Consider the following 24,810-nt stretch of genomic DNA (forward strand, 5'->3'; position numbering starts at 1 on the left):
GAACCAGACTTTTATTTGTAATTCTGCTGGATTAACAGCGAGATTATAAAATGCTGGAGAGGAGTTTATTTTGCTTTGATATTATCCCAACTTAAAAACATCATCATCAATTAAATAGATATCAATGTGGTCATGAATGAGCTACAAAAAAAGAAGTTATTATAAACTATTAGTAGTAGACCTGTGGTTTACTGACTGTACTCTAAATGGTTGCTCATTGGTTGCACATTACCATAACAACTAGTCTTTTGTATACATTATAGTATCTCAGAGGAGATAACGTTAGTCATTTAACTAAATTAATCTACATTTACCAGTTTTTCCCCCTTGATTACATGTTCGGTAGAGTGGGTCATGGACGTTACGCTGCTACCGCTACCCCTAGGCTGCCTCCGCCTCCGCCAGCAGCTCCTTTTTCTTTTCTTTTTCTTTGACATTACACGTCAGTGCTCTCGGTCAATGGTGTTAGAAAGATGAAGAGTAGAAAGAACAAGGGCGGCACAGAAAGAGCTAGAATTAAAGAGGAAAGCTCTGAAAACAGCCACTGCTAAATGTGCAAAAGATTGCAGCGTTTTCAATAAAATGAGCTTGTGGTTTGAAATGTCAAATGAGGACAATGAAATGGGTAAGGACAGATGTTGAACTTTACCTGCAAACCACCATACCAAGTAATTATACAGTCATTGAATTTTGTGGCTGATAATGTAATTTTATATAGTTTAAATAACAGTATGATGATTAGCCACATGATTGGGAATTTTTGTTTTATAGGCCCTCAGAGTGAGAAGCAAGATACAGTGCCAAGTACCAGCCATGCGCCTACAAGTCCTGAGTGCGCAGGTAGGATTACTCATTAAGTGAATATTAGAATTAATACAATAAAAAGTATGGTGCAGTTCTATATGAATAATGCCCTGAGATGTTAGATGATTCAGCTCTAAATTCATTAAACTGACCTGAATTTATCAGATGGCTTTGTAAAAAGAGGTTATTTAATTTGTGCTGAGAATTATGATCATTTTCAAAATGGGATTTAGTGTCAGAAGCAGAGCCAGTAGTGATGAGGGGATTGCTCTTGTTTGTGTGTAAGAAACAGGTGAGCTATTGTAACAGTGTGAACAATTGGTTCTAATAAAATTGCTTTCTATACCCAAACAGTATCAGTGACCTGTTATATATTTTCTATCATTAAAATTAAGATAGTAAACACAAAAAGCCCACAAGTGAAAGGGAATAGGATGAAATATGAAATAAATCAGTTTTTTTAATAATTATAGGTTGTAATCTTAAGTGGGTCGCTCAGATGCATTAAACTCCAGGGTTGAAAATAAGACCACTCCGGCCCTGAGTCCAACTCGTGTCTAAAGACTTTTTTTTGTCTCTCAAGTTCAATCTACTGCGATAGACTGGCGACCTGTCCAGGGTGTACATCGCCTCTCGCCCATTGACAGATACTGAATGGATGGATGGAAGTCCAATTTATTCTAAGTTAAAGTCTCGAGTCACCATCTCTGCCATGGACAGAAAGAACGTGCATGCTAAAATTTTCCTGGGCAGTCCTTTGCAAACTTATCAGAAACCAAAACATGATTAAGAGCCACAAAATGAAGGAAAAGCAGTAATCAAATGAGAGTATTTGAATATTTTATTAATATGTAGAAAATGTTTTAAAAAAGGAACTTTATAGTACATGTTTAAGTCAAACTAGAGCTAAATTTGACAGTAATATTCAAGGTTATCCAACAATAAATCATTCAGTTCAAACAGTCAAAATCACATTTTTTTTTTTTTTTTCAACATTTACATGTCCATGCCGGCAAGGTTTCAGATCACTGCGAGTTACAAGTTCTCAGTTAAGCAAACCAAGTTGGTAAACCTGTGGATTTCTTTTCTTTTTAATATACAGGGCCAAGTGTGACTGGTGTCACAGAAAGTGGAGAATTAAGAACAATTGAGTAAACAAGTTTTCTGTACAAATGGCTAAACAATGAATTTCTTTAGGTCTCCTAGACCTAAAATGTTTTTTTTTTAACAATTATTAAACAGATGAAACTTTACATGTTGCAAAAAAGAGCATTATTAATTCATATTTGAAATCAAGGCAATAGTTGAGGCTCCTTTTAATTGGAATTTGAGGCATACTTTAAAGAGTAAACATATTTGAAGAATCGTATTTATTTAAACTGTGTTGAGAACAAATATTACCATAGTCCTTCAAAATAACTTAGTGCCATGCAAAATGGCATTTAACTCGAATAAAAACAATTTAATGGTGGTTTGACTCTTTTATATATACAGGGAATAAACTAAGTATGTAGCATGTCATTGGTTTTCCTCATTAAATATATTTCTATTTAGGCAACTAAAACAAAATTCACACGATTGGTAACAACCCAAGTAAGTCGTGCATGCAAAACATTCCAAACAAGGTCTAAATGAAGTTATGAGTAAAAAAAGTTGAATGATATAACGGAAAGTTATAAAACACGTGAAGAAATTGAAGTATCAGAATCAGCTTCATTTGGCCATGATTGTGTACACAATCATGCAATTTGACTTCGGATACAAGCGCTCACATCATATAGACATTAGGTATGAATATATAAACAGTATGTCTTGGGGTTCGTTGGTCAGTATTTACGCAAAAATCCTGCTCCCCGTCAATGCCAAATAAAATCAGCTGGTTTAGTTATAATTATAAACACCCTGCAAAAAGATTTCTCATTACCAAAGTATTGCACAAGATGCATCTCATGATGAGGAAAAGCAGCGAGCTCTCTCAAGACCTGTGCAACCTTAACGTTGCAAAACATAGTGATGGCATTGGTCACAGATGTGTTCCTAAAAATGTTTTATGTTCCAGTGAGCACTGTTGGGGCCATCATACAGAAGTGGAAAGGACATTATGTGACCATAAACCAGCCGTAACTAAATGTTCATCACTAGGTTTTTGACAGAACACTAAAAACAAAGAGCCATTGCACATCACTATAAAAAAAAAAAAAAAAAACACCACACCGACAGTGAAGTTTGAAAGGGGAGACCATCAGGGTGTCATTCAGCACATAGTACTGACAGAAAACATCTAACTGAAGGAAGGATGGAGGACTGTACCCAGATAATGTTGATGAATAATCTGGAGACGGAAAACACACCAGATACTCAGCAAAATTTTAATTGATTTAAGCAACAGAAAACAAAGCTGGTAGAAAGACTAATCAATGAATTGACTTTAATCCAATTGAAAATCTAGGGAAATACTGAAGATCAGAACATAAGAGCAAAGCAGAACTGTCGACAGTTTAAAACATTATGGTTGGAGAAAAAGGTCAAAATCAAACCTGAACAGTACATGTGACATTTTTCTGTAAATGAGATATATTGAAGTTATTACTAAATAATGCTTTTCTCCTAAGTACTGAATTAATTTCACTAAGCTTGCTCATTACGTATTCCCAGTGCTGCTCAGTTTTATCATACATATCTTAATATTATAAATTTTTTTTGCATGTTTGGATTGCTTGGGTTGTTACAAGAATGCGGTGTGAATTTCATGTTAACAGTCTAAATACAAATACACTTATGAGAAAAAAGAGGTGTTCAGTATTTATTCTCCCTGTTGTGTGGGCGTAAATAACAAAGAGAATTCTGTTTTTTAATGATTTACAAGCACCTTGTTTGCAATGACAGATATTGCCAGAACACAAAAGACAATCTTTTTTCCTTTCAGAAGAGCCTCCAGACAATTATTCATTTGTACAAAACCCAAATAAGGGAAAATTACCAGTGCAGGTAATAAAATAAGGACACACATATTAATCTACTCCACTATAAATAACTATGGGAAGTTTATTGCATGAGAGAGTCTGAAATCCTTTGACAATAAAACATCAATCATCGACCTGGGAAAGGTTTCATGTTGATTTAAAGGCTTAAAGTGAGGGAAAAATACCTTTTTCAGGGGCAGCTTTCAGCTAGAACAACAAATAAATATGTGCACGAGTCAAACTGAACACATTCTAAAGACATTTGTTGTTCACTCTCAGGCTCCTGTTAGTGTTCCAGTCAACATGCAGAAGGCTCTATCAATCCTTTAGCATAGCAATGGTTACAAATACAGTGTTTGTAGCAGAATTTCCCAAGTTGGCTTTCTGCATTGGCTTAATTTCTAACGGGGCAGTGAAAGTAAAAGACAGTTCAACGTCATATCTATAAGAGTATAGTAGTAGTAGTAGTAGTAGTAGTAGTAGTAGTAGAGGGGTGGGCTATTATTTTCAATCTATAGAAAAAAATAATATACACAGTCTGATTAGCTTGCTTATTTTAATGAGAGAATGAACAAGAAAAGTAAATGAAACACAGAACATGATAAATGGAAAAGAAAGTATTTGATTACCTTATAAATGACACAAAATCTTACTTGCAGTGCTGGTGACATAATTATTTTTTTTTTATCCTCCAGTCATGTTTGGTTTGTCTGCCGTAAACTCAGGCAGAGAAACTGCAATGGGCTATCTGGCCCTGAACGGCTTGTGTGACACCGTGAACACATGGCTGGTTGGCAAGTTGCAGATTATGCCAACCCCACTAAAAGGAACACATTCCCAGCAGCATTAGTGGATTTCATTGTTTTGCGAAGCAGCTTAAACAATGAAGCGAGTACAAGAAAGAATTGGCATCACTCCACATTATGTACGGCTTTCTTTGTTGAGTTCATTTCAGAGAACGGCGGGAGGGAAGCCAGACTCAAATCTGCACTATGTCCACACTGACTTTGCCCTGAATTGCATTTAGCACATTTCATTTTTCTGTGGGGAATCACAATGACTACAAAAGGGCTTGAAATGTGGAACCGTATTGAGACGGACTTTGGTGACAGAACTTACTGGGTTTGTTTCCAATCAAGGGATCTTTATTACACAAGTCTTTGGTTAAATGTTGCATCTATCCGTACCGTCTCTGCGAGCAATCCCGACGTCAGCAACAAGGTTAAACATTTACTGACTGTAATTTGCTTGAAAATGAAATCAAGTCAATATGAAATGCCCATGAACAACTAAATTTGTTCACCTAATTGATTGAATAGCTTGGCTGCATTTCCACTCTCAGTGCTGACACTGTCTCAGTGGTGCTACCAAATAACGGTTTAAAACAGATGATTATTCTTCCTCTGCTTTATGTAACTCATCCAAAGTAGTCAACATCAGACATTAAATGAATAAATTACAAGGCAATGACGATGTTGCTGGTGAACTACTTGTACTTGATGATTTTGCTGTTTAATATTTTCATTCTGACTTAGTCCAGAAAGTGTCAGCGTTTTTTAGTTTACTTAATAGAGGCTCAAAAACCAAGGCATCAAATCATATTAAATACATGGACTCTGCCAAAATATTAACTATAAAAATATATTCATATATATATATTACAGACAAGAGTTTTAAGGGCATATATTAATGTTTTCAGTGTCATTTCGTAATGGGTAAAAAACCCATTATATCTTACGTTCAAGGGCATTTCTGTGCACATTTCAGCATCTCAAGGAAGGAAAAAAGTCCAATATCAAGTCAAGCCAAAACATTCTTGTTTTGCCTTCCCTTTTTACAGCAGTTAAGACCATTGTCATTCTGAATACTTAATAAATTACATACACTATCTTCTGGGTAGAAGTACAGCAGGAAAAGACAGCATATGCTGGGCAGGCGGAACGATCAACAGAGTTCAGATGTGGTGTCAAAACCTCTTTGCTATTTTCTGACCACATCCGGTTAAAATAACAGGTTGGTGAAGTATTAATTAATCAAATTTGCTAAATTAAATATTAGTAGCTTTGCTTAATTGCTCACTCATTTAGTCTCTGCAGCCTCACTAACGAGCCTCGGCATGGTTTAATTCCAGCTTGCCTTTGCAGTCAGAGAGGTGCACAGATAGCAGAGATTTATCACCCAACATCATCCAAACTCTGGGCAGGGCAGTGGGGGTTTTCTTATACGGGGGCGGACCGTCTCCTCTTACTGCTGATGCTACGGAAGTTGAAGGGCCTCATCTTCATCTCCACAAAGGGAATGGAGAACTCATGGCCTTTCCAGTGGTACCAGTTGATACCCTGCAATGATAGAAGTGCACGTTTTAGATGCTACTTCAATCTGAATAACCTTTTACACTCTGAAAAATAACTAGGGGGGTTAATGATTAAAACTTAAAATAAAGAGAATTCTCAAGATAAAAGCTTAAGCTTCCTGTGTAAACACAACTTATTGAGTTGATAACTTTACAGTAAATGAAAATAAAGCTTAAGAAAAGTTCACTTGACACCATTAAAGTATTGAATTTGTTGGGTTCATTTTCCAAATTTTGCCTACTTTAAATAGACTTTGTTAGGAGTCACACCAAATTTTTTGCCATGGTTTTGTTTCAAAGTAATCCATTGTGTTAAATACCGTGTAGTCACCAAAGTAAGCTAAGCTAACACATCCTGGAAAGCAGCTAACATAGCTATTTTACATTTTGCTAGCCTGTCTCTGTTAGTTACTTCATCACATGTTTGCTCTCTACCAGAAATATCTGCACATTCAAGCTCCTTTAAAGGGGACATATCGTGCTTTCCAACCCTTCGTTTTCACATTCAAATCTTTTAGTTGTGGTCAATATAAAGTGTAAGTGCATTGCTTTGGTCTGAATTCCTCATTATTTTTGCCCCATAGCCCCTCTTTTACCCCCTGAAAGTACTGAAATCTGAAGTCAAATTCCTTTCTTTGAACCTAGAAACTTGGCCACTGATCTTGGTTCTGATTCTGAGAATCAAGATTTCACCTAAGAGGAACTCGTTTTGGAGCGGTCTCTTTTTATGCAAATTAGAAATTTCACACCCTGCCCCGCTACACGTTTCAGAGAGTTCCACTAAACTCCATACAGACATTTTTGTAGTATGCTGGGGAAAGGTGCAATGAATCATGTAGGTTAATAAACCCAACAACCAAACATTTTGACTTATCTATTTGTAGCTTTGGCATCGATGAGCTTGTACTACAAAATGGTAGTGGAAAATAAAAATGATGGGCCTGAAAACCTTAACCTTGTTTAGCACTTCCTGATCAAATACTCTGACCTGTTCAAATAACGTAATACAGAATAGAGAACACTGAACGGCTTGAAGAATATGCCTCAAACTGAATATAAATATATCTACATAGCACCTGGACAGACTACATTCAAATTTTCTGGACTCCTAGAGACTCCCAAGTACTCAACAAAATGTATTTAAGGGATAAAAAGGGGATATTGCATGATATGAGATTAAGCTTGTTGCTAATATATCAAAATGTGTTTTTTTTCTGCAAAGAAATTAGACATCAAAAGAGCAATAAGTGAAATTTCACCACAAGGTGGGTTGTTGAGCACTGTCTGAACCCCAAAACAAGATGAGTAACAAGCCACGATTCTCTACCTCCACCCACTTTCCCCTCCTCTCATCTAAATTTGTATGTGCATATTTGGAAAGTATTTTTTTTTTTTTTTTTTTTTTTTATTTATTCGAACATGATACAAATATAAAAATAAAATAGTGCACAGTAACAAGAAGTGCATAAGAAAGAAGAGAAAATACAGATTTTTGTTTCAGTTAACATATCATGCTCAAAACGGGGTAGGAAGAAGTGAGAACTTATAAACTCCTTATAAACTCTTATAAGGAGTTTATAAACTCCTACCCCTAAACAGTATAAATAGCTCCTACCCCTAAACAGTATAATGACTCTTCCTGTGGCTCTACGGTTCCCCATGAGTGAATGCTGCTTGTCGGGACTTTGATGCAATCAACTGGTTTCCTTATATAGGAAATTTTTGACCAATCTGTATAATCTGACCCAATCTGTATAATATGATTGAACTTGACTTTGTAAAGTGCCTTGAGATGACATGTTTCATGATTTGGCGCTATATAAATAAAATTGAATTGAATTGAATTGAATAACTTTATAGTGCTGTTAGCAAGAGAATGTTTCGAGTTGCTGGGCACTGCCAATTTGCTCCTATGCAGCACTGCTCAGATAGCGGCATCTTATTGGCTGGGAGGGGCTAAGCCCTGAGTGGCAGCTGTTCACATGAACGTACATGCACACTCAGCCAGCCTGGCTTGAGAACAACACAGCCTGGAGAACAACACAGAGAGATGGTGTGTGGTGACACATTACTATTTTTAGTTCTTTCTAAAACAGTGAAATATCCCTTATTGCTCCTTTAAATTTAAAGCTGTAAATAGTATGTATATATATATATATGTGTATAGACTGTAGTAAAATTTAAGCATTGAAGAAAATAACAGAAACTATTATGGACCAAAGCTGAGGATGGAAATGTTGTAGATTCTCTTGAAAAAGGAAAATTTTAGTTGAAGTAGCATGCAAGACAGAAGGACCGGTGGCGTAATTTAAAAGCTACAGCAACATTATAACCTTTCTCTAATTATAGTTTTAGTGTGGCACTGCTGATCATCATCTCCATTTGTTTCTTCCCATTTGCAGCCTTTAAAAGATTTTCTTTTTAAGTCAGAATGGTATTTTATTTCACCTCCTACCTTTTCTTATGTTAAGATGTCAAAAGTAAAAATAAAAGCCTGCTCTAAAGCCTCTGTGACTGAAACTGATTTGTTCTCTCTCTCTGTCTGTGTCTGTCTCTCTCTCTCTCTTTCTCTCTCTCTCTCTCTCTCTCCCTCTCTCTCACACACACACACACACACACACACACACGCACACACAACCACACATAGGGCCTATACATATTCCTGGTATTTCTACACAAGGCTGAGAAAAGGATTTATATTACATGCAGTTCAAATGTCCTAAATACTCCCCTCTCATCTGTACTGAAGAAAAAAGAAAACATGAAATTAGACTTTAATCTGATGTACTGGGGTTTATCATAAATAGCAAAATACTTTACAATATTTATCTATTTTACAAGTAACTGCAAAGCATTTGGATGTGCTCAGATACATCCTTATTATAGTGTGTGTTGTGGATTATATTTTCCTTCACAAGAAAAGCAGCGCGCAGTTGTTGTTTCTGAACTCCACCGACAGACCACTCAGGATGCTCTTTCATGTATTTTAATTCACTGATAATTAGTCTTTCAATTCAAGAGGTTTTAACCTTTAATCAGTGTGCTGTAATGGCTCCCTTTCATGTCGATTTTCGCAAATGCCAAAATACACTTTGAAAATGTCAACCTTTTCAAATGAGCACATTTAGTTTAATAGGTGATTGAATGGCCACAAAAATAACAAGAAAAAAAAAATCTGCTACCAAGCCACAATCACAAGAAAAACCATAGAGATCTCAGCCACTTGTTTCCAATTAGGGCTACATTCTTTTTTTTCTAAAGAAAGCACAATTTAAGAAACATAGAACCTGTTTTGTTGTATTTTTTTTTTAATTTTTAAAATCATGAAGAATAACACAAAAAATATATTATTTACGGATTTCACACATCACAAAGGTATATGTAGGAGGTCTAATCTGCAACAAAACCTTGTCCATAATGGTGCAGTGTTTAAGTGGTTGGAAAAGTGTTATTATAGAAGTTAAACAGTTTCAAAGGCAGTTTAAGGATTTGGTGAAAGTTTGTAAGTTAGCAGAGAGGGACAGGAGAGTTCCATTCTTTTGCTGTTGTGTTTTAACCTGACTCTCGCCAGATGGATTTTGTTCTGCAGAGCTCCACACATCCATCTGGGATTGCTCCACTGGAGATGTATTTCAGAAGGAGGGGCCTTATCAAAAATCCTTGCATATGATTAGATAAACCACTTGTCCTTCATCTTTACCGACATGCTACTTCAACCACTCACATCGAAACCAACCCGTGACGCTGACAAGAGCGATGCAGGGAAAACAACAGAACAGCCGGCTTCATGGATATAGCACAATAAAGCGCCGATGTCAGTGTTCCTTTAAAGAAACACCCGTATTTTTCGGACCATACGGTGGTGAAACGGTTTAAAAGTAATTCAAAACTTTCGATATCTGTCATGTGCAAATATCCCCCACTAACTTAGTAAACCCTTTAGGGTGACTTTTCAGCTGCAACAAACATGATCCAATCAGCAGGAAATCACAGACTGTCTGGCTGAGGAATAACGCTAATGCAGCCACAGCGGCCGTAACTCTGCAGTCTTCCCAGCCAGGCTTGCCTGTCAGTGGGTTCCTGCCACTCCTGACAAGTCCGAGCAGAATCAAAACCGGCTCATAATCCTGATGAACTGACTGCACAGATGAAGTTTGGAGTGTACTTTCTTGCCTAAAATAATCTTAAAACAACTTTTTGTGATAAATTAAGATAATGAGATTGATAGGTTAGTCAACTCCTCATCTCCTTACTCCACCATTAAAGTGGAAAATTTTTCTTACTGCATGCAACCCCACCCCCTCAACAAGCCCTGAGAAAGCAGAGAAGTACTCAATCGGTTTGGGGATCAAAGACCTGCGAAAGTAAAGCGCGGGTGAATTAAATTAGTCAGGTAAATGTGTATGGTAACGCTACCCGTGATTTACAAAGCCCCCGGTTTTTGAGTGGCAATGGAAAAGGGGCTATTGTTTCCACTTGCATTCTCACTGCAAGCCGCCATTGTTGTCTGAATCCAGACAGTCGCTTCTCTGTTATGTCACATCTCCGAAAATCCCACCTGGGAATCCTGATTGGCTCGTCCATTTTATGGTTTATTGAAATCCCTGCAAATGGCAGTGAGTCCAGATGGATGTGTGGCATTGGGTTAGTTGTGTTTGGGCCCAATGAGTAATGAAAGAAATTTGATTTGACACAAGAATAAACCTTTTAGGGATAATTGTAACGTTCTGTTGTGGTTCAGGTTATTTTTTCAGTTTAGCCACTTTTCTGTCTTAGGATTTATTTCTGTTTTCTTGTCTTGTATTGGATTTATGCTTAGCCTGTTTTAGTCTTTGTTATTAGTTTTTATATCAGCTCGTGTCTGTTTAGTCTTTGTCTTGTTTTCTACCTTAGGTTTATTGTCTATTAGTCTGTATGCTCCTTTTATCATCTCCACCTGTTTTGGTTAATTAGTCCCGCCCTGCTCTCCTGTTCCATTCGCCTATTTAAGCCCGCTTTAGTTTTCTGTTTGTTGCCAGGACGTTTTGTGTTATCCTCACCTGTAATCTACTCGGTAAGAGCACTTCACCCTTGTCTGTTTTAGTTTAGCCTGCCGGCCAGTTTTGCCCGTTCAGTTTTCTGCTCGACTGTTTTTGGAGTTTGTTTATTGTTCCCTTTTGATTCTGTTGCTTGCCTGAAGCCAGCTTTTTTTGCCTCCTGGATTTTTTGTTAATAAACCCCTTTTTTAAGCATCGGCTCTGTGTCCAGCTTACATTTGGGTTCTCCCTTTACAATGCATTACAATAATAGCTTATCAACGTCTTGCTATCAAGGATAAGCCGTATTGTAAACTAGTAAAAAGACCAGTAGATCATTAGGGAAGCATGGTAAACTAGTAGTTTAGGCTTTATAAGGCAGTTACTACCTATCTACACAAGTCCAAAAGCAATTTTTTTTCTTGTGAAACCTGCTCTCACAGTGTTTCAGTATCTGAAATCAATGAACATCAATGCAAGCAGATAATTGCTGTTTGTTGAACAAAAGACACTGCCCCTGAACTGCCTAAAACTCCTTGACTTTGGTCCATATAATTTCATTTTCCTATAATATATTCATATAACTTCTGGCCTCCAACAAAGCTGACTTTTATATTATATTTTGAACTGTAGAATATTTAATGGAGAGAAACACAGTAAGTAAAATGACTGACCTGACTGTGTCTGGACTCGCCGTATTTTCCATTGAGGTTGGCCCGGTGGCAGTTTTTGTACCACCAGGCTCCTTTGTAGGACGATGCACAGTTAGTAACAGCAATGTCATTGTCTCTGTCTTTAGTTGAGAATGGCCGGCCCTGGTGGTAGCTGAGAGAGTCACCTGCGATCAAGAATAAGAGGGACATAGAGAATTACATTTTAGTGTAAGTTTGGAAATTGTGTTGAGTAACATGAATCAGCGACATTTGAAGTCGCGACAATACATGGCGTGGAACGAAAAGATGTCCTTCTGAAGTACTTTGGGCTTACTTTTGCAAAGAACAGTATAATAATAAACACAGCAGGGTATTAGGCAGCTTTGGCATATGGTCATGTTGACAGATGGGGATAAATGGAAAGTAGAAAATGTGGAGGAGTGATGAGGCAAGTTTGTGACATCAGGGGAGTAAAAAAAAACAAAAAAAACAAATGGCATATGTATCAGTTCTGAAGTTAAGGCTTATATGTTAGTTGTAAGTGTTGATTATCTACTCGCTAAAAAAATTTCTTTATGCAGTAAAGAACCTACCTGCAGTGCCATTGTATTCTCCTATCCTGAGCTTGTAGAGGTTTCTGGCATCGCCAATGGAGAATTTGTCATAATTGGCATAAACTGATTCCTGTCCGTCCTTCATGTCGATTCTCAGCTCATAGCGGCCCTGAGAAGCAATCTTCTGGATGTTATCAAGCCCTGAAAAAAACATGTGGTTTCTTAAGACATGAAGCAAGTGTATACATAGTTTTACAGGACGTAAAGGTGCATTTATATAAATTTGAATATCACGCAAAATTTGGTTTGAATCAATTTCATTAAAGAAGTGAAACAGGTATTGAAGAGCTTCATCATACCAAGTGATACATTTTAAGTGATTCTTCTTCTTTCGGCTTTTCCCTCTCAGGGGTTGCCACAGCGAGTCATTTCTCTTCATCTCACCCTATGTTTTGAATCTTGTTCTCTGTTGTTTATTTATCTGAATTTTAAACATTATATCTTACAATACATCAAAACCCCAAATTCAGTTTCTCAGAAATTAAGAATGTTGAACAAAAGAACATGATTACAACTGAAACACTATATTATGGCATAAACCATCATAGGAAAGACTTGACAGTTGTTCAGCAGACAGTTCCTTCACTAGGAGAGCAAGTCAAGAAAAGAGGCTGAAGAAGCCAGCTGTTCACAAAGCATACTAAACATATTAATGGAAATATGTGTGGAAGGAACAAATGCTGTAGAAAATGGAGGAAAACCAACAGCGATAAATACAGCCTTGAGATTATTGTGACGCAAAGATGATTCAAGAATGAAGAATCTTTTATTGAGACGGACATAAACACACACACATATATATATATACACACACAAATATATATATATATATATCTGCGATAGATTGGCGACCTGTACAGGGTGTACCCCGCCTCTCGTCCATTGACAGCTGGAGGTAGGCGCTAGCAGCACTCGCGACCCCACAAGGGAAAGGCGTGTTACAAGCCACAGTGTGCAAAATAGTCTTTAGGGTCTGCAAGGGTTTGTGGTAGAGTGAACAGATCTATGAACAACAACAACAGCAAAAAAACACAAACCTGGGACACCATGATGCTTGTGAGGAACAATGTGGGACACATTACCGACACTATGATATCATACTATGAAGACAACATAAGTTTTTTTTTAGTTTAACATTTAGTCTTATTGTAGCTGTTTTTTCTTTTCTTTGACAGTGCGTCCATTATATTTTGGATACATTAAAATCTTTTTACCTGTTCTGTTTTATTTTGAGAGCATCCTGCCCAGGTTGGTCATGACGTGGGATGCTACTTCACAGTTTAATAGACAGCTGATGTGACGGCTCTGTGACGATGACTTTAACTCTGCTTTCTTTACATTTCAGAGAAGTGCCCGTCAAATTTTTTTTTTTTTTACTTTTCAGAATTTGACCCAGTAAATTGCAGGACAGGAGAGAGTGAACGAGACAGGAGTTAAAAATGGGCCACAGTCCCACACAAATCAGGACTTCTGGTCACCCTAGTTTGTTGGATATTCACAAAGCATAGACTTCAGCTGGAGTCAGTGCTTCTTGGAAGGAAGGAAATATATCAGACTGTGTAATACGTCTTTATGATATATTAATTTTCCTATTTGAGTTGGATTACTGAAATAAATTAAATCTGAAACATTTCTTCCCATATATTCACATGCATTAACATGAATCGTAATGTCTACATTTCTCTCAAAGTTAAATAAAAATGATAATGGAAACTAATTTTGTTTTGTTACTTCGGTAGTAAGAAATAGACATAAAATGGATTTCTATTAAGTTTGGTTCATAACCCAGAAACTGTGCAGATTTCGGCAATGTTGAGAGACATAATCGGTTTATATAGAAAACGAGAGTTAGCAGGTTTACTTACTCTAAACTGCAAAAACATTCACAACATGTTTTTCTGCTCCAAGATGCATCTCCGTGTCAGTCTATTATCACCTCCAGGTTATGGGGGTAATCGGTTGTATCCTGATAAGTGCTTATGTCCCTCGTTTTTGTCAGCTGCCGTGTATGATTGACATTGTTGAGTGGTGGACACTGTCACCACCTGCCCTCCTCCAAATACCACATCTGGCAACTTACTAAGATCCACAGCTTTGCTTACTATCTCAGAGGCAGCAGATACAAAGGTTGTTTGAACCCCAACATCCGATAAGGTCCCGCACCAACCTGAACGATTGGAGCTGCCTTCACTATCAGATTACAACAAACGCCCATTTGGAAAAGAGCGTCTCTCTCTGCTTAACCTCTAGCAGATGCATCACATGTGCACTTTTGCTGAACTGACCTGAGGGAAAAAACTCAACGGGAATTAAATCTCTTGCCTTTACTGATAAGAAGTAGTACAGCAGGGAAACTAAGTCTGCTGTAATACAGTACGTCAATGGAAAAGAGATACAATCGATGTTACAACCCAGGGGCACTTAGGGTGACCAGGGAAAAGCAATTGTGGCAATAAAACTGAGCTTAACAGTAAGTCACATTTAATCTATGTTGTATAACATAGCCATGTTATCAGCAATTAATGCACCACCCATCATTTTTACAGTTTTTCTTTTTTTTTTAATTGCTTCATTCTTAGCTGGAGTGATTGAAAATCCATTCTGACACACAACTGTGCCCTTGTGCTATTATCTCACATTTTATTACTGGCCTCACTCCCACACTTATGTAGAAACAATAAGGGGGGATTAAAAGGCAAAGGGATGGGATAATGATTACAGATCGCCACCAATCACCCGAATGTCTCTTTTATTACATAATCAAACTAAAACTGTGCTCAGCAGAGGTCAGCGAGCGCGGTGCAGATAAAGAGTGCTGTTAAAAACAATCGTCCTCAAACTAGAATGGATAATTATTAAACTCTTTACTGTTGGCCATTCGAGTGGCTCGTCTTTTCGGTTTGAGTGGTTTTAATATTGGTGTTTATGGTTCCTATTGTGCAGTAAATTGCTATTCTAAGTGCAGAGAAGGTGATTTGCTGAATATTCGCTGCGATGCCTCCCCAAGGCTGTAACGGTGAACTAATCTATTGACGGCCGCACAAAGAGTGCAGGATGTCACTGCATATATATATATATATATATATATATATATATATATATATATATATATATATATATGTGTGTGTGTGTATGTATGTGTATATATGCGTTAACTCATTAGACTATAACGGCGATATTTTTCTTTAACGCGCATTAACGCATGTTGCTCACATGCTTTTATTTTTGTGAAGGTCTGTTTGCTGCGGTGTTGTAGGGGTTTGAATCAGAACAGTAGGTGGCGATAATGCTCCAATAACCTCGCTGTCAGCCAAACCTCGGATTCAGAGGAAGAAGAAAGGTGCTGGCCGGAAAAAAACAAAGCCGACATGCGGAAGGCGGTGTTTCCCGCTTAGGCGAGGCGGTGAGTTGACGGCCGGAACAAGTTTTGTGCGGAGCGGAGCGGGGGGGGTCTGCATCGACGCCGTTGGTGAAGTCGCTTCTCGTTTCAAAGTATCCATGTGTTTTTGCCTGTTTTTCCCTGCCATTCACTATATGCACAACAACAAAAAACCGCGTGTCAACGTCAAATAAACGCAAGCAACGCAAGCATATCGAGTTAGCAAGCATTTCAGTTTAAAGTTCTTCCAGCATTGTATGTATGTGTATATATATGATATAATACTTATAAATATAAAAAACGTCTGGGGTTAGTTTTTAAACGGTGAACACTGAGATTACAAATCAAATACAATTATGCTTAATAGTTATTATATTTTAAAAGTAAATGCAGCATATAGCTTATTATTAATATCACTTTAAATAAAAGCTTCCAATATTTGTCTTGTAAAACTTCATTTGGCTTACGTCCTCATGACAACTAGGCTTCTCCACATTGGCATCTTTGTTTCAGTTTTCAATATTTTTCTAGAACCAGTTGTTGCAAGCTGTGGTGCAAACAGCATGGACCACATTAGACCTCCATGATGCAAGTTCAATGCTTTTGGCATGTTTTTTTTTTTTTTTGGAGTTTTCAATGTTACAAATCAACATTCAAAAATAATTAGTTTTTGACAATTAATGTCTGAATAGGTTTGCATGGAACTTAAAGTGGCAATTTTACATCAACAAACGTTGATGTAAACAAATGTGAGTTTCACATTACTCTCACTCCTCCTAGGCTCTGTTAAGAAAACAGGCTGAAAGAGTTCAACATAAAACAGCAACACTTATAATGCTTTTAATCACAAGGCTTTCTCCAAACAATATGAAGTCCATCTCATCATTAATCAAGGGAAGAATGATAGTCAACATCAGTTGTCAGTCTGTCTAAAAGTGGAGATCTTAGAAAGTTTTCCTCAAGCCTGTTTTTGATTATCACCATCATTTTCAAAAATCTGCAGTCTCCAAACAGCTACAAATTTTCTCTCATACCATCCCACCCTCCTGTAGTCTGCAGTCCCCATAGTTAGATAGCAGAGACATGACTAAAGTGACAAGCATTTTCACCAGGTGTCTGGAGAAGGAGTAACATAGCACTGTCCCTTACTCACCTGTTGGTGTGCGCTGTTGGTGAGTGGGCTAATAGAAAGCTGAAAATATATTGACTTGTGAAAAACACAGAAATTAAGGAGCACCACCAATCAGTCTTATTAATGCAACACCGTTTTAAAACTACAGTTGGTAAACTTGGAGCAACAAGTCTGTAAAAAGCAGGTCACTACATTCTGGCTACCTGAGTTGGCTCATTAACCAGCTAATTATAGATTGTTAGACTCACAACGAAGAGAAGAAGGACAAACATTAATAACATTCGGCAAAATATTCACTTTAAATTGACCTATTATTTTAGTGGGTGCTTATTTTATGTTTTAGCTCAAGTATTCATCAAAATCAAAATAACAATAACTATATTGATATTATTCTAATTATAATAAATCATATTGCTACATTGTTCGTTGTTTAAGCTGTAGTTAACAATGAACAATTTATTTTCTGATCAGTTTGCTCATTAAAATCTTTCTTTTAATCTTTTTGTTTTTGTGATAGTTCTGCTAATGCTAGAATGACAAACTGACTGACAGAGACCAGGCAACAGAGACACATCAACAACAACAACAAAAATCACATTTCCCTCTACAGGCCATAATTGGCATATTAAATGTAAGAACAGATGAGAGATGGGGAACACGAAGACAGGGCAAAGAGCATGTACTGGCTACAACAGTGGCAACCTGAAAAAACGTGGAGCAAGTTAAGGTTACCAAAGGAATGGGACCATGGATGTTTGGTTAACAATGCAAAGGATCTAATGCTGATCTAAATTGTCATGAAATGACGAAGCATCTTTATAAAGAAACATTACTATGAATCAAGTGTCAGGGTTGGAGATAGACAAATCAACCACCTAAAGATAGGAGCTGTTCAATTTCGTTGCTGTGATTGGTGATGTATCGGACAAGGTGCTTTTAAAATGTATTACATGCAGGTAAAGCAACTTCCAACATTTTTTTAAATGGATAAGCGTTAGAAAAAAATGCTTTCATACAAAATATGGATAACCTTGAAATGAATTTGTTTACTGTTGGATTAACTACTAACGATATGAAAGACCTCACAGTATTTTTTTCTTAATTACATGTTACAGTTTTTAGATTAATAAAAAGAAATTGGTCAACATCTGAATCTGCAGGTCAGACCTAAAAAAAAATAGAAATCACTATGACCAGGACAAGCTTGATTAGTGCATCTCTATCCATAGTGTTCGCTAATTTCAATTATCCCAACCTAACTAGCAGAGTATCCAGCTAACAGCACTACTTCATGTTGCTGTCTCTAGGTTTCGTGCTATAACAGAGTTGGCTGTTATCCAAGGTGGCACGTTGTCTATAATCTGGCATTATGGGAAAGATCTTGATCCTCCACACCCAGAGGTCATATTAAGCAGCTTGTATACACTGAAAAGACACAATCAAATCTCAAATAAAAGAAAACAACAGCATGGACCAGAACAGAGTACAGCCTCAAAGGAAAAAACAAATAAAGCATCGCCCTGGAGACAAATGTACCACTCTATGGTGCGAGTGCAGTGGAGTTGAAAGGACTGAATATGAGTGATTCTACTGTATTTGAAACAGGTCAGATAAAATGTTGTACGCAAGATATATGGAAGCGAGGATCTTTGGATCGTAATCTAGAAGCGGACCCATTACATATACAGTAAATCTATGTTAGTGTGCTTCAGCGTGATGCCTTCAGGTGGTCCTATAAAAAAAGACGTCTCTGTCACTCCACATCTCACTCAACACACTTACTACCACAGAGAAGGTAGTAAGTGGATGATCTCTACGTTGATGATCTCTACATGCTTTAGTGGATGATCTCTACGTTTTATTTTAGTTCAAATATAAAAGTAGATAAATAAATAAGCCCTGCGACAGACTGGCGACCTGTCCTGGGTGTACCCTGCCTCTCGCCCATTTGACAGCTGGAGATAGGCACCAGCAACCCCCGCGACCCCATGAGGGATAAGCGGTTTGGAAAATGGATGGATGGATGGATGGATAAATAAATAATTTATGGCAACATTTTTCTAACATCTACCTTTGAACATCTACCTTTCTCTGTGGTGCAAAAGTAACATGAGAGGCTGACTTTATTCTGTTGAACTCAATGAGAAGTCAGAGTACAGATTTAAAAAGATCTGACAAAAGAACAAATATATTATGCTGTCAGTTGCAGTTCAGGATGGGCTAGATCTAAAACTTTCCTTTTAAGTTCTCATCCATTTTCTCACATACAGTCTGTGTTAACATTGGTTCCCCTGAAAAACAAGAATCCTGGTTTTGCTATAGGACGATGCAGATTTGAAAGAAAATGTACATGCATATCGTGGACATGGACCCCCTTTTTATATTTCTTGCAACCCCTCAGGTGGCCTAACACCCACTTTGGGAACCCCTGCTCTAGCTGAAGCCAGTTTAGTTAATTATTGTATTCTTTGTGTTGTTGTGTGTTAGATTCCTTCCCTGTGTTTTTCTCTTGTCTCTCTCCTCTCCTCTGCTCCCTCTGCCTTTATGATTATCAGTGGTTCCTCATTTCCACCCGATTGCTCTCCCCTGTTTCTGCCTTGCCTTTCTCCACACTTCCCTCTGCATATAAGCTCCCTGGTTTTCATTGATCATTCCTGGTTTCTTCCATTATTCTGCCGCATGGTCCGTTGTTCTGCCCTGTTCTCCATTTATGCGGCTCATGCCTGTGTAAGTTTGCTTGCTGCTTTCATTAAATCCTCACATTCATTGTAAGGCTTTCAAGTTCCTGCCTGCATTTTTGTCCTCCTAATACCTCACACCACATGACAATTTTGAGATTCAGATTCATATCATTAAATATTCATGCAGTATTTTAATAAATCATCTGCACTCAAACAATAACACAAAAGGTGACCTGTTGAGCTCATGACTCATTTGCACATTTTGCAATGAATACAATTATAGTTTCATAATGAGATTTAGAGGCAAGAGAAAATGATTCAGCTGTCCATCAAAAGAACTGGAACGTTGATCTGTTTTTGTCTTTAGATCAGAGCAAAGCAACAATTACAAAGTAATTTCAGCGGGAGATGAGCTCTCCAGGGATCCAGTAATGCATCAGACAGACTTAATAAAGTCATGTGACGAAAGAGCAGATGAGGATAAAAAACTGAAAAAAGCACTCCAATAGTATGACTATCTGTCATGTAAAAAAGTAATAAGAAAGGCTATAACATCTGCGCAGGATAGTGAAAACAATTTTGTGTTTTGTAAAATCAATGTACCAATTGAACCCAAGTAGAAGCAATGAACCCCTATTGATTGCATGAAATCAATCTTCCAAAGTCAGTGATCTGGTGTGAAGCGAGGGACAGAAATACAGCATTCGGAAAAGTAGAACGAAGATTGAACAAAATAGGTGGCAGGATGTGGATCAATATTAGGTGTAAAATGGAGCTGAAATATATTGGGAAGGTGGAGACAGTGAAATAAAAAAGCCACCACCTTGAATTTAAGAGTACGTTTCTAGTTCAGAATGTCACGGTCTTTTTGATAGACACATTAAAAGTAGACACTGCTCTTATCCGTTTAGCTCTTGGAATCAAACAGGATTGGCAGAAAAAGGATTGGTAAAAAGTTATGTTTTTCAATGTTCATTCTCTCAAAGCGGGAAACTTACCAAGCCAAAATTCATCCTCAAGGTTTCCAAAACCAACCCGATAGTCACTCCACTTCCTGGAAAAGTCAGTAAGACCATTTTGTCGACGTTGGAAAACCTGGAAATCAACATGATGAACAGCGGAGTGGCTTTAAATGGATTCAAATGATCTGTAACAGTAAAAATAAGGTATTCTGCCACTAATCAACTAGTTGCTGGCATTTTCTACAATTCAGCAGAAGTGCTGTTTTCACAGTGACTTACAATCCAGCCTCCCTCGTCTGTGGTCATGTCACAGTACACCTGCACCCCTTGGCTCGGATCTCTGTTGATGTAAATGGTGTAGACGCCACTCACAGTCTCCCCGTTCAGCAAGTGTTGGGCACAGTTCTGAGGTGTTGAAAACAGACGACTCCCTAGAGAGAAATGTGAGGCAGGTGACAAATTTTAATTAGCTTATCCTTCTGCTTTTTTCAGTCAAAAAATGACATTCAGTGGAAGTGAAGAATGCTTAAATCTTTCAAGATCTTTACTTGTCTCCACCATTTCTATTCTTGTACCACATATAATATCATATGTCCTGTATTTTTCAGACTATAAGTCGCACTCTTTATCATAGTTTGGCCAATCCTACGACTTATATTCAGGTGCGACTTGTATATCAAATTTAAATGGTAATTCATATTGACCATGAACCAAGGAGTAAACATTACCATCTTCCATCATTAGGCTTGTGAAAACTACCCTGATCCTGTATCACTTAAAAATTTATTGAAACATTAACTTAAACAACAAAGACTGAATACATTCTCTCAGGGTAGCATTGCATGGTGCAGCTCAAAGGGCCCAGACTGAGACAGAACCCTGTTATTGGGCTGTCTGTGAAACTAATAACAGCTAGCACTAGCTAACAGATCTGTTATCCAGGTGGGTTACAACTTTGCTGATGCACGTTAGCTTAATGTTGTTCTCAACCATCCATGGTGTACTGTTAACTTAGCACGTAGCACCGCTACGTTCAAGGTCTAATTTAGGCGTAATTTTGACAACTTTCAGAGTAACATGCTGTTACTCTGAAATGCGCTGGATAAAACCTTGCTGGTTGGAGTTGCTAATTTACCCCATTCATCCGCCCAGGTGTGTTCCATGTTATTCAGCCAGTTGTGGATGCAGCTGAGTAATTTAATAAATTGGCTTACCAGATTAAATGTCAGTTTTTAGTCATTGATTGTGTGAAATAAATTGCTAAATGAATGCGTATGGTCTGGTGTGACTTATATATGTTTTGTTCTTCTTTATTACACATTTTTCCACTGATGCGATTTATATTCTGGAGTGACTTATAGTCCAAAAAATACGGTATTTTAGGAATGTCAGTTGTTGTCAGTTGTTGTCAACATGTGATTTATTTATTTTTTGCAAGATAAGTGTAAGCCATTTATACGACTATAAAGGTGTCTGCTGTTGTTTTTATGTTTAAGAATCTTGTTTTAAACTAAGAGTTGAGGTAGTTGGTGAGTTGCCAGGTTGCAATCATAAGGTTGGCCAATAAAGACTTGGTGCCTTGCTGGCAAAGCCTTCAAAAATGTTTAATGTTTTGTGTGGCAAGATTTATTGCATTTGAAAAAAGGATACTGACAGGATACTGATGATTTGTAAAACCTGGAAGGACATGATAAGTAAGCTAATAGTGCTACCCTACATGGCTAATTTCACAGTTCTATTTATTAATTTGGACTGCACTTCACTTGTAGTGCAAGATCTAAGATACCCAAAAAAAGTGATTTGCAATACATTTACTCTACTTGTGTTTCCTTAACATATTCCTAAAGTCTAGTCTTTTGTTATTGTATTGAACCCAAAATTTTGCAACATTGCATTTCTAAACTGGACGTATTGTTACACCCCTTCTATATATATTTAAAGTAAGAAAAATACAATGTAATTTTAAACAATAAAGATTTTAAATTAGAGCTGATAAAAAAGGCATAACAAGAATTTCTGTTTCATAAGTTATTATTTTAATTCACTTTGAGGACAAGTATGATAAAGAAGAAGCTTACACATCTGTGCAGGCTTGGAAGAGTGCAGTAAAAGAAGTTTTGGTGTTGAAACAAGCAGGTGCACCCAACAAAAAGTAGGGATGTATTAAAATAATAATTGACAAGTTGACTAATGTGGAAAAGTATGGATAAATCAGTCAGCCAGAAAAATAATAATCACCCATAGAAATGTTCTTTTAAAAAACCCAGACTTTGAAGCTCGTTCTGACTTCTGTAGTGAATTACAAGCTGTATATGCTGTATAAAAAATAAATACCTTTTATCTCTAAACATTTAGACCGCATTCATTCCTTTATAGTAAGATGTATGTAAAGACTAGTAGTTGCAGAAAACAAACAGAACAAAAGTGCACTTAAAAACATATGCCTGACTACAAAGAATATGTTCATTATCAAAACAATAGGTTTGAAATGTGTTGAGCACTTATTTACCATGCCTGTATGCAGTGTACATTAATTGTATGTTTACACTGGATTGGAAATTAGTTTTAATTTTTTCCTTTTCACATACATTTTTTTATTATTCAACATATCAGCTCTAGTCAGCCAGCCTATAACAGTGTCATTGTAAGGTAAGGATGTGGAGGTGTCTGTCTTTCAGGACAGATTAGCATGCACATCTGTTCTGTTAAAACAAGACAACAACGTAGAGAGAAACCTCAACAGGAACACTCACTGAACTAGAATACTTTCCCAACACAAGTCCAAACAAAGGAAACACATGGCTGTAAAGACTGTACCTGTAGTGAAGGTGGTGGAAACCACGGCACTAGTATCAAGGCCCCTGGCAGCCTGGAGCTTAACTGTGTACTCCATGCTCTCCGCCAATCCCTCCAGTCGAATCCATGTGTCCTCTGCATCAAGAATCAGCTCCTAATGAGCACACAGGACCAAAAACATACCATTTGAGGAAATAATGTAAGGTAAAATGTTATCTTTTCCAAAATTCTTAATCCTAGATCACCAGTTACAAACCTTAGGGGAAAAATACATAGTCTTTAAAGCTCTATGCGATACTCATTAAACATGAAACCCAGCTTGTGAGTTTTAAAAAGACCTTTAAGCTGTTCTTGTTCTGAAAGCCCATTGTGGCTAACGTTTTATGCTAATGATGCACAATATATTTAACAAAAATTTGCTATAGAAATGTGTCAGAGTAAATGAGAAAAATCTGGTGTAATTATTGTTATGCTGAAGACTATTAATCCTACATTCTGAGCTTTCACACAGTAAAGTGTGTGGAGGAAAGCAAAATGAAGTCAAAGAGGAAATAGACAGCAAAAAATGGATGCCATTTACTGCAGATAAAGAAAACAAGATGAAAGGAATTTTCGGACAGTCAAACAGAAGAGCTGCAAGCAATCAGGAATAAAATGTTTCTATTTTTAGTCGAGAAGTCACAGGACTGCAGTGAAGTTGTTACATTCCTTTGTTTTTTCACAAAAGTAGGAGCTCAAATGCTGGTAAAGGAATACATAAAGTGACATAACTGAAATCAGCCATTTGTTTATGAAGGCATTAGTACTTTTGAGTTAGGATATATCAGCATAGCCTGGATACACATCAAATTTAAAAGAGGAGAATAAAATATTTAGCCGGATTGGAAAAATGAGCAACACGTTCCAATGCAATGTGTCCCTGTGAATTATGCAGTGAAACAGCCGGTAAATGGTGTCTCTGTGTCTCAGAGGAGCTGACATTCACCCATCGAAGGGTTTTCAGGGTCAAGATATTTATTGCAATCGAAGAGCCCTGTCTTATCAAGGCTAATACATACCTCTGTACCCTTTCATATTGATTGTGTACGTGCGGTTGAGTGGTCGGATATTTGCCGGGTGCGTACTCGTCCTTGTCTGAGATGTTTCTCTATGCCAGGCTTTCATGTCACAAACTGTTATACGTGCAAACATAAAACTTAACCCTTAAATGTCAGTTAGATAAGAGGTCACTTCGCAGCTAATTTGTGCAAATTCTAAAAGTCTATTGTGTCAGCAACAGATAAGCTGCTGAAACATGGAGCTTTCTTTGGCAGCACCCAAAGATAAAAACAAATAAAATGAAACTCAACAGATTTTCACATATAATGGGTTTTCCAGATTATTTACTTTCTTTCTGTGTTGATTAGTTTCTGAAAATCAAAAAAGCACATTAAATAACAGGCATTAAGAGAAAGGAAA

At 37.3% G+C, this 24,810-nt stretch overlaps 1 protein-coding gene across 6 annotated transcripts in view; it reads right to left on the reverse strand.

Moving 5' to 3' along the window:
• Positions 1 to 1,627: 1,627 nt before the first annotated feature.
• Positions 1,628 to 24,810, reverse strand: part of tnr (tenascin R (restrictin, janusin)) — a 267,967-nt gene continuing 244,784 nt past the window's right edge. For all 6 annotated transcript variants that reach the window (XM_036138170.1, XM_036138169.1, XM_036138171.1 and 3 more), the window contains 6 exons: positions 23,374 to 23,506; positions 20,836 to 20,987; positions 20,593 to 20,689; positions 12,382 to 12,543; positions 11,810 to 11,973; positions 1,628 to 6,106 (listed from right to left, as the gene is read on the reverse strand). In XM_036138170.1, the coding sequence (XP_035994063.1) occupies positions 5,987 to 6,106; positions 11,810 to 11,973; positions 12,382 to 12,543; positions 20,593 to 20,689; positions 20,836 to 20,987; positions 23,374 to 23,506 (828 nt within the window). In that variant the 3' untranslated portion in view covers positions 1,628 to 5,986. The remainder of the gene's footprint in view (positions 6,107 to 11,809; positions 11,974 to 12,381; positions 12,544 to 20,592; positions 20,690 to 20,835; positions 20,988 to 23,373; positions 23,507 to 24,810) is intronic.

The sequence above is a fragment of the Fundulus heteroclitus genome, chromosome 6 (genome assembly GCF_011125445.2).
Source record: "Fundulus heteroclitus isolate FHET01 chromosome 6, MU-UCD_Fhet_4.1, whole genome shotgun sequence".
Classification (NCBI taxonomy): Eukaryota; Metazoa; Chordata; class Actinopteri; order Cyprinodontiformes; family Fundulidae; genus Fundulus; species Fundulus heteroclitus.